The 16068-nt window shown below is 37.6% G+C and overlaps 2 protein-coding genes across 54 annotated transcripts in view; one reads left to right on the top strand and one right to left on the bottom strand.

The window, feature by feature from the left end:
* The window catches only part of MATR3 (matrin 3), a 39722-nt gene that overhangs the window by 12525 nt on the left and 11129 nt on the right, over positions 1-16068 (bottom strand). For 9 of the 50 annotated variants that reach the window (XM_081500875.1, XM_081500838.1, XM_081500862.1 and 6 more), the window contains exons 1-3: positions 11839-11894; positions 5380-5413; positions 2236-3325 (exon numbers count right to left, since the gene is read on the bottom strand). The exons of 3 other annotated variants lie outside the window; for them this stretch is intronic. In XM_081500875.1, the coding sequence (XP_081357001.1) occupies positions 2236-2471 (236 nt within the window). In that variant the 5' untranslated portion in view covers positions 2472-3325; positions 5380-5413; positions 11839-11894. Of the gene's footprint in view, positions 1-2235; positions 3360-5379; positions 5414-10362; positions 11965-16068 lie in introns of those variants that run through there. 38 more of the 50 variants (XM_081500876.1, XM_081500839.1, XM_081500863.1 and 35 more) reach the window with 11 other exon arrangements.
* Positions 12062-16068, top strand: part of SIL1 (SIL1 nucleotide exchange factor) — a 286900-nt gene continuing 282893 nt past the window's right edge. For all 4 annotated transcript variants that reach the window (XM_081500941.1, XM_081500916.1, XM_081500900.1 and 1 more), the window contains exon 1: positions 12062-12211. The gene's annotated coding sequence lies outside the window, so the exon portion shown is untranslated. The remainder of the gene's footprint in view (positions 12212-16068) is intronic.

Raw genomic sequence — 16068 nt, 5'->3', positions numbered from 1 at the left:
TCAATAATGAAGACACCTAGAAAACATTAGCTATGTTAAGGAAACTATATTAAGAGAATCCAGGTGTTAAAACTTCTTAAAATCGGTACAATTTACAAATACTACAAATTTTGAAAATCAAAGGGCCTCTAAAGTAACTGTTTCTAAATTTGCATTTTTGCAGATTAAAAGTATCTCTTGTACTAGGTAAGGAGCCTTACTCTTGAATCCAAAGTTTCAAATATTCAAAAATGTTCTTTGGCCAATTTAGATCCATTTACTATCATTATTTATTAACTGTTCAGGAACTAGAAAGTAGTAACATCTGGACAGAAAATAATAATATACAAAAATAGAAACTTCTTCTGATTCAAGTCCTTCCTGATTTCCTTTTGTGTTCCTTTACTGAATTGTTTTCCTATATGTAAGTGGCAACAAATTACTGCTCAAAGTCAGGATGAAGAGACTTCCAACAGTGGCTTTTAATTTATGATGACTCCAGTAGCAAAGATTAAGTCCCTTACAATCATTTTCATTTGAGACACTGTAACTAGCTATCTTCCTTGGAATTTAGAGAACCTGAGAATATTTCTCATACTGTCATTTGGAGTCACTAGAGTTTAATGGATTTTTTCATTAAATCAATTCATACCAGATCTAAACCTTGAAGTTGAATACTGAACAAAAACTAAATATGATACACTAAGTGTATCCAACAAATTTGAAAAAACACCAAAATACCTACTAAATACAATTCTCGAACTTTTATGAGTTTGTGGTTCCATGTCTTACATTAAAATTAATCTATGAATGTAAATTTACCATTTGAAGTTATTGTGACATGGATTGAAGAATAAAATATTCCTCGTGTACTTAAACTATTACTTCAGAAGATTTTTGTATTATAGATATATATACATGTATTTTTAGCTAGAGATCACTCTTAAAAAGATATTTGTCAAAATACTCTGTAAATTCAAACAATATAAGAAGTCTCTTAATTATCTGAGACAAAAATAAGGAGATCTAAACACAGAAAAGGGATTGATTGATAAGACTTTTAAAAAGATTAAAAACAAAATCTCTAATGACTGACATGATTTAGTTTACTCAAAAATCAACTCACTTAAAAATGCATTTAAAGGGACAGATATGAAAAGAAAATGACCCTTCCAGATGTTACTGTGAAGAAAAAACCCTGTAACAGCAACCATCAAATCAGTTTCATGGCAGCAACATGTTCCAATTAAGTACAGCACATCAGGAAAAATGGATGGTCAGATTACAGATCAAGCTAGTGGAGTGCTATAATGCTGACTTTAAGTCAACTGCACTGTATTTTGTTTTGGGAAAAAAACAGTGCGAATGATTAGCATTGAAAACGTTGAAAGAGAAAGGACAACATATTTAAAAGGGCATTTTGAAAAAGTTCCCATTTTGCCAGATGTGATAATTAAAGCAAAGGAGAGTTCGATTTTTTTTCTTCAAATGAGTATACCAGAAGTCTAAGTCAGAAAAAGAATATGCTTATGAGGAACACAGAGCAGGATACTGCAGGTAGGTGATTTTCCCAAGTCTCTAAAGGGATAGATGCAATATGGGATAATAAAAAGTGAGTTTTGAAGTATGTTTAAGAAAGTTGTGGAAAAGGAGAAAAAAAAATGATGAAAAATTTCAGTTACAGCATGAGAGTTTGTGTTAAAGGGAAATTAAAAAAGAAGAATGAACTAATCTAAAATATGAAATATACTGAAACAAACACCAGGGCTCTACATTAACTCGTTCCCTGTAGCCACAGATAAGGAAAAAAAGAGAATTGTTCAAGAATGTATCTTTACTACATACGAATCAGTAATTAAGACAGATGGAGAGCTAATTATCTAGCATCCTGAATGGCAGAGCACATTGACTGCAAAAAAACAGAAAAAATACTTAAAACAATTCAACAAAGCAGACAAAAAAACCTGCTTAAATATACGATTAAGAAGAACATATTGATGCCAAAAACCAACAAGATAATTCCAGTGGATGACAGCTTTGTGGCCAGAAGTAATCTATGCAGATTATATTAATGTAAAGCCCTGGTTTAAAATGCTCAAAAACAATTACCTTCCAAATAAAGTGTTCTCAAAAGTATAAAAATTCTTGATCAACTCAATGTCATCAGACTACAGATTCAGAGTACAAGATATAGGTAAATACAGAATAGGCACTACAACGTAAAAGAAATTAGAAGTATCTGTTGCATTAACTCACCTTATTAGAATGAACTGGCAAATCACATATAGAGCACAGATGGGGATAACCCTTCGGTAAGAGTCCATGGAAGTCTTCAATATTGCTACTTGGAGGAGCGCCCCTCTTTTTCTCAAAGAGAGATCTCTCTTGTAAGGGGCCAGGACCACGTCCCATTCTCTCATACTCACTGTCAAATTTATGATAGTTATGCGAGGTCTCACCAAAAAAAGAATCATCCCTACACCTTTCTCCATCTCTTAATCTGTCATCTTCATAATCCATTCTGTCATAATAACCAGATTCTTGAGAACGACTTCCATGGTCATAATCAAGCACTGGGTTGAGACTAGGACCACGATCATCAAAACTATCTCTTCTAAAGTGCCTTTTTTCTTCCCAATCGTCCCTAGGTACTCTGTATGGTGGCTCCCGTGTAGCAGATCTGCCATCTCTACCATAACTCAATGTAGGGCCTTCTTCAGTTCTCCTCCTTTTAAGCTGCAGAAGGATTTGGGGCAAATTCTCAGGAGTAATCTTGTCCTCTGGATAACGACTCAGTTCATCTAAGTCTCTAGCAGACAGACCAAAGCTGGCCAAAATGTTACTGGCCTGGTCTGCATCTCCACGGTGTTGAGAAGACAAAGGGAGCGGACCTCTACTTCCAATGTTAAATATAGACTGCAAATTATGGGAAGAAGTACTAGCAGAAGACAGTGCACTATGAGCTCCTTGTTGATTCAATGAAGAACTCATTCCAAGATTCATTAAACTAGCAAGGCGTGCAGTACCCTGGTTCATCCTTCCAAGAGATGCTGGCATACTTAAAGACTGGGTAGCAGCAGCAAGAAGGCCTATTCCTGCTGCAGACAGGTCACGCCCATGACCCTGCGAGTCCCTACCGAGAGATGACTGCTGGAATGACTTGGACATTGTAGAACTATCTCTTGTCTAGTTTATAGATTAAAAAAAAAATTTTTTTTTAAAGATGGCCAAAAAGAAAGCTCAACTAGAAAACTAGGTTAACTTTGCTTCGAAAAATGGTAACGCCAAGAAAAAGGATCAATAAGGACTGTAGAATCTTCTTCAAGCTGAGAACCAGCAGACAACTCTGTAGAAAAATAAGCAATTTTAGTCATAAATCCCTTTAAGTAGATGCCGTTTTTTTTTTAGAAAAAAAAAAACTTATGCATCATGTTGATTAAAAAAAAACATTTAAGATCTCAAACTTAACAAGGAATTACATAACTTAAACAGATTTCAGATGTATGCAGAGCTTGCATATACTTAAAAAGTAGTCTTTCATGCTAAAGTTTAACTATTAAAGGGAATTTCATACTGAATTTAAAAACATTTCAATTGAAGGGTTCAGATGTCTGAATATATCAAAATTCCAATAAAAATATAGATGGGTCTTTTCTTTTAGAAGAAAAATACACCCTATAATATGATGCTTAAGTTCCAGAAGACTAAAAACAAAACAAACAAAAAAAAAATCAAGGTCAGCAAGTCAAAGATGAATCAGTTGTATTGTTTTAGAAAATGAGACCTATTAACACTATCAGAAAGAACCAAGTAAAATCACAAGTAACGAAGCTTAAGTGTCAAGTACCTAGCATAAGATCTAAGACCAAACACTATAGTTGAGAACTTTACGCAGCAAAATCAAATTGAGGTAAAGACAGATGTGAAGAAAAATAAGTGACTTCCTACAGTTTACCGATTTCTGCACAAATTTAAGCCAAATAATTAACTGCCTTATTCTCCATCCTCTATCAGGCAGTTGCTTATTTCATTTCTAATCTTAAAAGGTAAGGAAAATCAAATATGGTCAGTACAGAAATAGGAGACTCCCCAAGAACAACCACAACTACAGGAAGTACAGGTGATTTAAAGAAGTGAAACTCCCCAAGGTAGTAGCCATGAACATTCATTTAATGCTCAGAGCTATAACACCTCTAGAGCTCAAAACAGGTGAAAATGAAAACGAGATCTTGCTTACATAGACTTCTGTAAACACAGATTCCTTCACAAGAATAGCCTCATCATCCGGAAATTTTAAATTCTGAATACAATCCCTCAAGATGTGTTTCCTCCAAGATGTGATAGTAACAAAATTACTTTCATTTTTATTTTGTTATTTTACCTCAAAAATTTTTACATAATTCACGAAGCATTTACTAATGATCTCATAAAGTATTAAATGACGTACATAACTGTCCCTGGTGAAACAATTTTATAATCACAATTACACACAGAGGTTTAGTAAGTCTTAAATTGTTCGCTACATAATTCTACTATGTAGAGGCACTGCTCAGTTAACTCTTAAGTTTGATCACCCATATACCTAACCACTTAAGTTTAAAATACTAAACTTTATCAACATAAAAACCAGGCAATAATATTTAATAGTTACAAGTCAATTATGGGACCAATTCCACCAATGACAGATTAAAGTAAGGAAACACTAGACGAAACAGTGGTAGAAGAAGTATAAAGAAAAGTTGCAGGCAAGACTTAGTTAGATTTTACAAAAAGATGTAACAAAGTTAAAAAGACACAGAAATGCTATCAGAGGTGACTGGAATTACAGATGTTTTTGCACACCAAGAAAGATGAATTTGAGAAAAGACATCAAAGAAACTAGTTCCAGATGAGATCCATTATGTAAACTACTTAGACCTTAAGATTAATAAAATAAAGACAAGAGTAAGTGAACATCATTGGATGAAGGTTTCTCTGATATGACTTTTAAATACCATACAGAATTGCGGTTAAAACACTGTTGAAACATTTGTAGTACCCTCTTATGCTTTCATACGTTGTTTAAAAAGAAAAAAAAAAAAAAAAACACTCAAAACCATTAAGAGGGTTTTTTTGAAATCAAAATTTCAAAGTATCTAAGTTACTATTAATTGCAGCTTTGCCCTTCATTTGGGAGTCAAAGCTTTGTATACTGAACAGCCAGCCTTTCAAAAGAACTATTCTTTCCCTTTAGGGAAATTATACTATGGCATTATGATCATGTGTAAATTTTTAACAGTGATATTTTAAGGAAATGATTGTTGAATTACAGAGATCTCAATTAATTTTCTTTGCAACATATATGAATGGTGGAGCTGCAAAAAGGAAAGGTTAAGAGAAGTAAAGGTAAAAGGTGATTACCTTAAGACAAAACAGAAAATGGATGCCAGAAAAACTAAAAAAAAAGAGAAAGACAACCATGTAAATCCCATGACAACTTGTAATTTAAGAATAACTTTAATATTTTTGTGACTCAGTTTCAACTTCAGTCCCACACAAAGACATGAGAGTAGCAGTACTGAAAAAGAACTTAAGTCAAACTTTTGATTGAAACAAATATCTTAAAAATTTTCTATTAGAACAAAGAAATTAAGAGAAATCCGACAAGATAGCACTGATGCAAGAACATTTATTAAAAAGTTCCTTTAGTATTTTATCTTTGGTCAATGAACACAAGATGAACGAGGCACTTGAAAGGCTCCTTTAAGTGAGACCTACTGCCTATGAAACCATCACAATACTGAGAGGTCTACTAAGGTACTAAAGTGCTTTTTTTAAAAAAAGATTAGCTGCTTTTACTGTGTTTTTTCTCCATAAAGCTGCATTTTCATAGAGGTTAATAAAGTTTGAAAATAGTTCCTTTGAGATAACTAATCTACAATGTAATGTTAAAATCCAATTTACCCATTTAACTTTATACAATACAGATCTTTCACTTTCAAAAAAAGTGCCTCTGCCCTCCCGCATCAGAAAACATTAGAAAAGAAAAGTAGGCTTCACAAATGCCATTTAACTATACTCTGATATTCAAATTCTCAATGAACAAAGTTCATGATATAAATTCTATTAAAGATGTTAGCTTCACATTCAACATCTGAAAAAATATGTATGGTTGAGAAATAAGCTTCAGTTAATAATATTCAACCTCCACATTCCATAAATCTGATACCCTTTATTTTCTTCAATAATTAGAAGAAATGGAATACTAAAACATTTTAGAAAACAAACAAAAGCTAAACACATACAAAGTTCACGGAGAACACAAACAGTATTCCGTATCCAAATTTCCTGTGTAAAATAAAAATTGCCTATTATATATTCATTATTTCAGAGGGTTACTTAGCAGGAAGCAAAATGAGCATAAGCATACTTTAGTTCTTTAAAAGATGATACAGAAGAAACTTCCAGCATCTGAACTTAAAAACACTACATTTTAAAGGTATCTAATACCACCAAAGAGTGGTACACGACTGAGCGACTGAACTAAACTGAATACCACCATATGGATCTTTATACTTTTTGACTGTGTGAAATAAATCACTTTTTAAAAATAACTGATTTTAAGATAGTATAATCATAAACACACGTAGAGGTACTTAGAAAAGAAATATCCACATGTTGACATAATGACCTTTTAATCTCACATAAAAATTTAACATACAACAGCTAGAAAACAGCTTCTGAATTGTAACACAAATAGGTGCAAGAAATTTTGAGATTTTCCCATCTCTATCAAGGTCAAACACCTTTGTGATTTAACTTATTCATATGAAAATATGCCAAATATACACAGTACCCAACAACACAAATCCTAACCATGTCACCAACAGATGGCAGGGATAGTTCACTAATTTAAAGAAGTACTTGACTAATCCATCTCAAACTGAAGTACAGGGTCCTTCAACTGAAGTAAATATTCCTTAAAGTTCCTCATTTATTAACCTTATAATGGCTTTATAAATAACTTATCAACATAGCTTCCATTTTAGAGTATTAAATAAATTTTCATCTTAACGTTAGTTTACATCACTATATCTTTTTCTAGTATATTTTATAACTTGCATTTCATTTAAGGGTTGTTTTTTTTAAAACTGAAGTATAACTGATTTACAATACTATATGAGCTTCAGGTGTACAACATAGGATTCAGTATTTTTGCATATTACAATCCATTGTAAGATAATGCACAGATAGTATTTTCTGTGCTATGCAGTATATAATTGTTGCTTATCCAGCTCTATTAACTTTGTATACACCAATGTACCTCACCACACAACAATGAAAAACTATAAAGTGCAGTACCCAAGAAGGCTGGGAAAAAAAAAAAAAAAGAATATTCTGAAGTGCTTTAAAATGGGCTTTATAAAAAAAAAAGGGCTTTATATATATATATATATTGCTCGTTTAAAACTAATTTACACATGAATTAAAACTGCATTTTCACTGTTATATAGATACCATTATGGCATATATTACTTATGTTTTTCAGAAGATGAACATTTAGACTGTTTCTAATTTCCTGTCCTTATCAAGAATGCTGTTATGAGCATTTCTTGGTCTCCTGATGCTTCAATATAAAATTCCCTCCTCTATTGTCCTTCTCAAGAATATCATAACCCACACAAGGATACACAGTTAAGCATTACAATTGTTCTATTGCTTCACACCTTTTCACAGTGAGAATGTTTTAAGTACAAATGTTTGTATTTCTTTGCTATTACTGTTCCTTTCCCAACTACTGTGTGAGTCAGGTGTTCAAACACTTGACTTTAAACTTTCACATATGCTATAAAAGCTCTTCTCCTATCAGTGACTGTACCAAAGAGAGATGTTTAATATCCTTGTAATTTCCAGAGGGAAAAAACCATACAAATCACCTTTAAAGATCAGAAAATTATCTATTTCATTAACCAATTATACTACAAATCAGTGGATCTTCCCTGTAGCTCAGACAGCAAAGAATCTGCTAGCAATGCAAGAGACCTGGGTTCGATCCCTAGGTTGGGAAGATCCCATGGAGAAGGTAATGGCAAGCCACTCCAGTATTCTTGCCTGGAGAATCCCATGGACAGAAGATTCTGTAGCCCACAGAGGCGGGCTACAGTCCATGGGGTCGCCAAGAGTCAGACATGACTGAGCGACTAACACTAATACTACAAACCAAAGATCCTACTGAGATTCTATTATCAACAGACCCCTTTCCAATTTGCATTTACTGCTCACCATGACATGTTCTACAGACATTTTCCTCCTCTTTGCTCTTCTTATCCAGCAGCTATTCCAATGGCAACAGCTGAAGACCTATGATCCCACCCCCCACCATGGGAACCCTCTTTGTTCTCCTATTAACCCGTTTCTGCCTTAAGACAGGCACCAATAACCACAGGCTATTGGTACTCTACAAAAGAAAGGCAGAAATTTGTCCTTTAAAAAACTTTCCAGAAAAAGAGCAAGTTTTTATATTAATTAGTTTTAAGTTCTGGAATAGTTTTTTAAAATCTTGAAATTAAAAATTTAAAATAGTTTAATAATTTTTTAAATAAAAAATTTACATCTAAGTTTTAATCGTTACTTCACATCAATTTCAATGTCAGAAACTCCTGAGCCTTTTTTAGACAGACATTAGGGCTTGACCTACAACTGGGAAAATCAATCACATGGAGGTTGCAACACATCAAAGGTACTGCATCCATTCAGACCTGCTACCTAATAAATTATATTCGGGTCAGGAGAGAGAACACAGCACTTCATCATGTAACTTCTGTTGTAGCTTATAGTCAATATGATATGCAACAAATCAAAAGCTAAAGTACTTTAAAAGGTTTCATATTCACAGTTCTCTCAATCCACTGGGCTTCTTATGCTCTACCTTTTACTATCCACTAAAACAGTTTTTCTATTTAAAAACCTTTTATCAAACATTTCAGAACCCTTGACCTAATGCTCCAATGAGAAGACCCACTACATACTTACGAATTTTAAATTAAAGCAATTTTATGGACAGCGTTAACCTTGGAATAACCCCATATATAAAAAATTGCAAAACTACACACTCTCCACAACCCTTCCACCTCACTAACCATGAATTTGGTCATGTCCACCCCAAACCTTCAGTCAGTCAGGTATACTGAGAACCTATTGCCATGGTGTGGGACAATTTTAATGCAATTCTAACTAAAAGTAGTATATAAAAACAAAGCATGGACTTTTAACTAGAAAATTTACTAAGACCACTTAACAAACCATTGTCCAATTAATTCTTTGATTTTGATCATTTACAAACAGCTAATGGCTACAGTTCATATTGTAATTATTAGTCCTATCAATATTAATTTTATGTGAGAATGCTTTTGGATTCCTGTGTGCCTACACATAATAACAAGACTATCTTACACAAGCACTTCTTTTTGTCACATTTGAAAACTGCACTTCAGATTTCAAGAAGCTGGCTCATTTCCATCTCAATTCCCCTTAAACAGAGGTGAGATCCTAAAAAAACCCAAAATGTCAGATTCTGGTCTTTTCAGCAGTTCTAGCAGTTACAAAAAATGTTTCACTTTTCTCATTACAAAAGTAAGTGTAACGTCTTGTGGAAATTTCAGGAAAAAAAAAGGAGGAGGAGGAAATACAAATGACTGATAAAGCCAACATTCAGGGATATTTTTTACGTTTATTTTCATGTTCCTTCAAAAAAACAACAAAAGTCATCAAATTTGGTATCAGCAGCACTTTCTCCCCAATTAGTACTATGTTCCACTATAATTTTCCCATCATCAATCTTAAAATACTAAATAGCTGTATAGATTTATCACTTGATGGCCACACTATAATTAGCAGATCTCCAACTGTTGAATCCTTCGGATTTTTAATATGCTTAGTAACCAACATTAACATTTATGTACACATACATTTGACACACTATTCCCTTATTTACAGGATAAATTCCTGTAAGCGTAGTTCTTCCATTTTAAGCCTATTTATTATAACATGCAGAGCCTGAATCAAGTATCTAATCAAAATGTAAGCGTTCTAAACACACTGGCTTCATTGCCGTTGGTTACCTACGTAACAAGCACTTCCTTGGACAATTCTTTCTTTAAAATTGGGAATTTGAGCTACTTGTTATTTCTAAAATCATAAAAGATTTTTTCTTTGCATTCTTCAGTTGTTAAAATGTCTTTATATATCACTGACTTGTAATATTTAGCGTTTACACTTCCCTAAAAGCATTAGTAAAATTAGTATGATTAAAGATTTCTTTAACATACAGAATGTTTACGTCGAGTAGTTAAATACTTTCGAATTAATTAGTTCAAAATATTACGTAAAAGGAACTCCACTTACACACAGCTAAGAAAAGAGATCCGAATTCTTGATTTCCAAAACAATACTAACGTTGAACAATTATGTCGCTAGACTCCGATGATCGAGCCGTTTAATTTTTAAAAGGTAATTTTGAACACGTATGAAAATAGCCTGAAATACAGTTTTTGCCCTCAGAGTATAACTGTTTAAATTTACCTGGGAGAAAACTGTTTTGTCGACTATCTAAAAATCTTAAACCAACCTCTGTTCAAAGCGCAGAACGCACCATCAATGCAAAATCTCATGACTACGGCCTGGGAATTCAACAACTCGCACACTTTCCGACGCTCTTGAAAGACTAGAATTTTGGAATCGCCATAACCGTTCTAGAAATATCTGGCTGGAAAACTGTAACTGATCCAATAAGACTATTACACAGAATAGCGCCACAGAGCAGGATAAATACCTAGGAGATATTACTCCACTGTATATGGGAAAAGTCTTTGTATAACACAGAACGTGTGCGCCGGCAATGAAAAGAACAACGATGCCGCGACTACACCAGGCTACTCTAAACCCTTTGTCTGGAAACCGGAAGGTCCCCACACCACACCATCCTCTCTAGAGAAGCCTAAACTGATAGTATTTTAATAAAGATGAAAGGAATGTGAGGTGACTCTCTAAACAAGAACAAATCTCCTTCGCAGCGTACTGCAGAAGGCTTTATCCACGACGCAACACGATGAACAAGCGTTAACGTTTCATTTTTCGGCCATTTTTACGCGATGGCGGGGGGAGGGGGGATTGCTTCTGAGGTCCGGCTAAAATCGCGCGCGCCTGTGTGTGGGCGGGGGACAGAGGAGTATTAGGGGGCGCTACGAAACGATGGGCGAGGAAAGCAGCGAAGGCCGCGACACCAAGAAAAGCTCCTCAAACGGCTAAGCTTTTCAGAGTCTAAGAAATCCTCCATTTTGGGGAACGTTTTCAGGCGCAAAAGGTGGGGGTAGGGGAAAGCAAATATATCTGGGGCTGGTGTTAGCTTAACTATCCTCCCCAAACGGCAGGCCACCCCCCTCATGGTTAGTCGGTCCCTCAGGCCTCGAGCGCTCCTCCCTTTCCCTCAGAGCGGCAGCCCGCGTGTAACGGGCTCTTCGTCCCGCCCCCGCCCACAGCCAGCCCAGAACGCAGGAAGCTCGGCCGATCAGCTGCCCTCGGCGCGCCCCGACTCTGCCTCCGCACCCTGGGCCCTTGGCTGGCCGCGTGTCTCCCTCCGGGACCGCTCACCTCCGCCGCCCGAGTAGGCTGGTTGCGCCGCCACTGCGCTCCTAACATGGCGGCCGCCGATCAGGCGGCTCACATACGCAGCGCGGAGGGAGGCAGAGCGGGCGAGCGGGAGCGAGCAAGAAAGGCGCGCCGCCGGCTCCCCGCGGCCCCTGTTGCCGTCGCTGCCTCCTCCCGGCGGACGCGGAGAGCCCCCGGCCACCCCACCCCGATTCTTACCCGCTTCACGCCTACCTTGAAGAAAGGGAGAGGGAAAACGAGAGGTACCTCTCTCCAAGCGAGCGGGACGCGAAGGCTCCCACAATCCCCCGCAGCAACGGCGCTGGTAAGAGGTGGCAGCCGAAGCAGCAGCCCAAGAACAAACCCACTCTCGCGAGAGCTCGCCACAACCCACCTCAGGTCCCGTTTCTGCGCGCGCCAGGCTCCTCCCCCGACCCGGCGCGCGCACGCCGCTCGCGCCCTCAGCGGCGGTCGTTGTTCTCTGATCTTGTAGCTCGCCTATGGGCGGGAAATGGAGAGCCATAGTTTACAGAATTCGAGTCTCACTCCCCACAAAGGATTTTTTCCCCCTACTCTTCCATATTACTTGGTGCAAAATTTAAATAAGGTATGTGTTAGAAGTGCGTCGCCGGATTCCCTGACTTCGACCCTCTGGTATTCTCTGATAAACCGCGGAGAAGTGGTATAGTTCGGGGCAGGAAGTGGAGACAGATACAATTTTGAGTGATTTTAAGAAATTTTATGCAGGTCATTGAGGAAGATAGCGAAAACCCATTCCACTGAAAAGACCGCCGCCGCCATTTGGTGAATTTGAATTTGAATGTAGAACACTCTTCAAGTACCCCATGAGCAAAGAAATATAGCACATGTGAAAATCCTGAGAAATTGTATAGATAAGGATGGAGGAAAGGGCCACTTCCCTGGGGTTTGAAGTTTAAATGCAGAGGGACAGGCAGGCACTGGACGTCTGAGGTAAGTTAGCGAATACAAGTCAGATTAATAGCCCTCAAAAATTTGCCGAACCATTCTGGGTCCACTGTGAAGATAATGGACGGGGCAAAAATGAACAGACCGGTACAAAATTTTCGAAATCATTTAGGACAAAAAGCAAGACTTGATTGGATATGGAAGATGGAGAAGTATCATGTAAGAAAGACAACTGTTTAGCAGTGCTATTGAGAATGGGAGGTGGGGGCAGTAAGGCTTCGGTTTGGGATCAGCTTTAAAGGAGTTATATTTATTGACCTTGATCTCAGGAGAAAAGGTTGTGGGTTAATGACAAATTCGAGCTAATATAAATGAAGGAGTGAGAGTTAAGAGATGAGCTGGAGGTAGTATGGTAAAAAGAGAAGCCTTAGGACCAAGCCTTGAGAAACTAATCTGGTAGTTAAATGGCAAGAGACCATGTTGATGGGGGAGAAAAGCAGAGGGAAAGGCACCGAAATTGTACTGCCTTGACAGCCAAAGTACTCAAAGGACTAAACGATTAACAGGGTCTAATGCTACCAAGAGGTCAAGACTAAGACTAAAAACATTTACAAAAGATTTAGCAACAGGGACTTCCAGTTCAGTGGGAGAGGATGTAAGATGGGAGGTGCTTAGTATATGAAAAGTGTAAAACCAACTACCAAATGCAGAATAACTGGCTATAATGAGAAGCAGCGTTGGGGAAGGTTTGATTTACTATGGGAGAATTTTGGGCAATTAAAATGTTTGCAGAAGAGTTATATTATTAAAGGATTGGTTGGGAAAGGCAGCAAGAGAAGGAAAGATTCATATTGGACATTACTCAAAGGATGAGATCTAGAGGAGACATCCCTTTCCTGTAATAGGTACGGAGAGGATGGTACTAAGTTTTCATTAGAAATTAGTCAGGTGACTTAAGTTTTCTGTGACTAAGCCATCTATGGAAAGGGCTAGAGTTACATGAAGGAAAAATTTTAAATAGCCATTGTGAAGAGTGGAACTGTAATCCCACATCTCCATTATGTTGCATGATTTTCTACAGGCTTTGAGAAGGCATTTGGTAGAATACGTCAAGAACTGGGGCATCCCTAAGGCCACTACATAGTTAACTTTGGAATGAAATTTGTTCAGTGAATATTGGGTCCTCCTTCACTTCTACTCTGAGTCTTTGATTCCAACTGATTTTGGCTAAGACTTTATGTTCTTCCCAGATCTTAGATGAAAGCAGCTCTGCTTTTCTAGATTCAGAAACATGAATGCATGCTTATTTCAGATATACACTTACCATGCTTTTGTACAGGCTATTCATGCAATTTGGTGATTGTACAAAGAAGGAAAGGCAAACTTTTTCAAATGAGTAATTATTTATTGAGGATCTGCTTAGTAGGTCAACAGCAAAAAGACACACTGGAAACCAAAGGTAATACAAGCTTTCAGTCGTCAAATGCCTATTTCATGATGGATGGTTTGATCCCTGGGTCGGGAAAATTCCCTGGAGAAGGGCATGGCAGCCCATTCCAGTATTCTTGCCTGAAGAAGCCAAGGGACAGAGGAGCCCGGCAGGCTACAATCCACAGGGTCGCAAAGAGTCAGACATGACTGAGGCGACTGAGCATGCACGCATGCACACATACAGTGTTGAGTAAGACAGATTATCAGCTTTTGAGAATCCCAGTCTGATAAAGACAAGGAGGCTGGCCTCAAGATGGGCCTGGCTATGAGAAGAGATGGATCAAGAGTTCTATTCACATTTGGGTTTCTTAGGAGTGGGCATGGTACACCAGGGATGACAGAGACTATAATGCAAGAATTTCTGCTAAGACTTTGAAAGGTCTAAGTGACAAATTTGGAATAAAACTTTAAACACCAGGATACAATCTCCATAAAGCTAATGAGTACCTTTCTAAAGTTTTGAGCAGAGGAGTCATATTGGTTGAGGACATATATTTTCACACCATACAATCACTAAGCAGCTGATAATATAATTTTAAGAGTCAAGTACCATTACTCTTATTTTAAATAAGAGATTAAGAAGCTTGCCTAGCTAGGATTTGAAGTCAGTTCTAAATAAATCCAAACCCAAAGCGTTTGAGCATTATATTGGACTGCCTTCAGCAAGGCTGTGGTCTCCTGGCAGTTCACCATCTACTTTTTAAATAGATGTAATGCCCTGGAGGGGATTCCCTGGTGGCTCAGTGGTGAAGAATCTGCTTGCAATGCAGGTGACCAGGGTTCAATTCCTGGATTGGGAAGATCCCCTGGAGGAGAGCATGGCAACCCACTCCAGTACTCTTGCCTGGAGAATTCCATGAACAGAGGAGGCTGGTGTGCTACAGTCCATAGGGCCGCACAGAGTTGGATATGACTGAAGCAACTAAGCAGCAGCAGCGTCCTAGAACCAGGTCATTTCAAAACTTTAGGCTATTTATAAAAAACAGAAAACTGTTAACCAGCAGCTCTTTTAGCAGTTGCAAGGGAGGGGAAATGGGCTTAAAGATTTTGGGGAATTTTCTGGTGGTCCAGTAGTTAGAGAACTCCATGCTTCCACTGCAGGGGTCCTGGGTTTGATCCCTGGTCAGGAAGATACCGCAAACCATGCAACACGGCCAAAAATAAATTAAAAAATTGGGGGGAGTATTTGAATAAGGAATACATATAGTAAAATTCAAAGCACACACAGAAGTTTTCCCAACTGCTATTCCCTTAAGGGCAACCACCATCAACCATGTGTATTTTAAGGATTTCAAATAGTTAGGCACTGTTACATCTTCAGGACTTCCCTATAGCTCAAATGGTAAAGAATCTGCCTGTAGCGCAGGAGATGCGGGTTTGATCCTTGGGTCGGAAAGATCCTCCGGAGAAGGGAACAGCAATCCACTCCAGTATTCTTGCCTGGAGAATCCCATGGACGTAGAAGCCTGGCAGGCTTCACTCTGTGGGGTCACAGAGTCGGACACGACTGAGCGACTAACACATACACGTTATATCTTTAGAGTCCACTAAATGATCTGGAAACCGACGTATTTGTTTCCATGATTTTTTTCAAAATTTAAACAAAACCAAACCAGCACTCTTGTTATTCTTACTTACCGGGGTATTGTTAAAAAGTAGGATACACCTATGACCTTATTCTATATTGGGTACATAATGACACACTGATACTAATATTTACCAGTTGAAGCTCTTTAGTCAGCTATTGGTATAATTGAGGCTGCTTGGCTATATGGGAGTGAGATAAACATTTAAAAACTGGTGAATAATACCTTTTCAAAGGACTGTTAATATGGCACCTGGCTATCTAGCTCTGTGGTAGAACACAGCACAATGACACATAAAATGGGTGCTCAGGGAAAGTGCTCTCTGAGCTGAGATACAAAATTATACAAAGTGGAAATGGAAGATGGAATCAGAAAGGGAAACAGCATGTGCAGAGACCTAGACACAAAAGGACTGAAAGAAACCAACGTGGTCAGAAAGAAATCTGAAGATGGTAAACAT

This window comes from Giraffa tippelskirchi, chromosome 6 (genome assembly GCF_054371585.1).
Source record: "Giraffa tippelskirchi isolate mGirTip1 chromosome 6, T2T-mGirTip1v1.2.pri, whole genome shotgun sequence".
NCBI lineage: Eukaryota > Metazoa > Chordata > Mammalia > Artiodactyla > Giraffidae > Giraffa > Giraffa tippelskirchi.
Note: the sequence above shows the minus strand (reverse complement) of the source record. Positions and strands in the feature narration are given on the sequence as shown.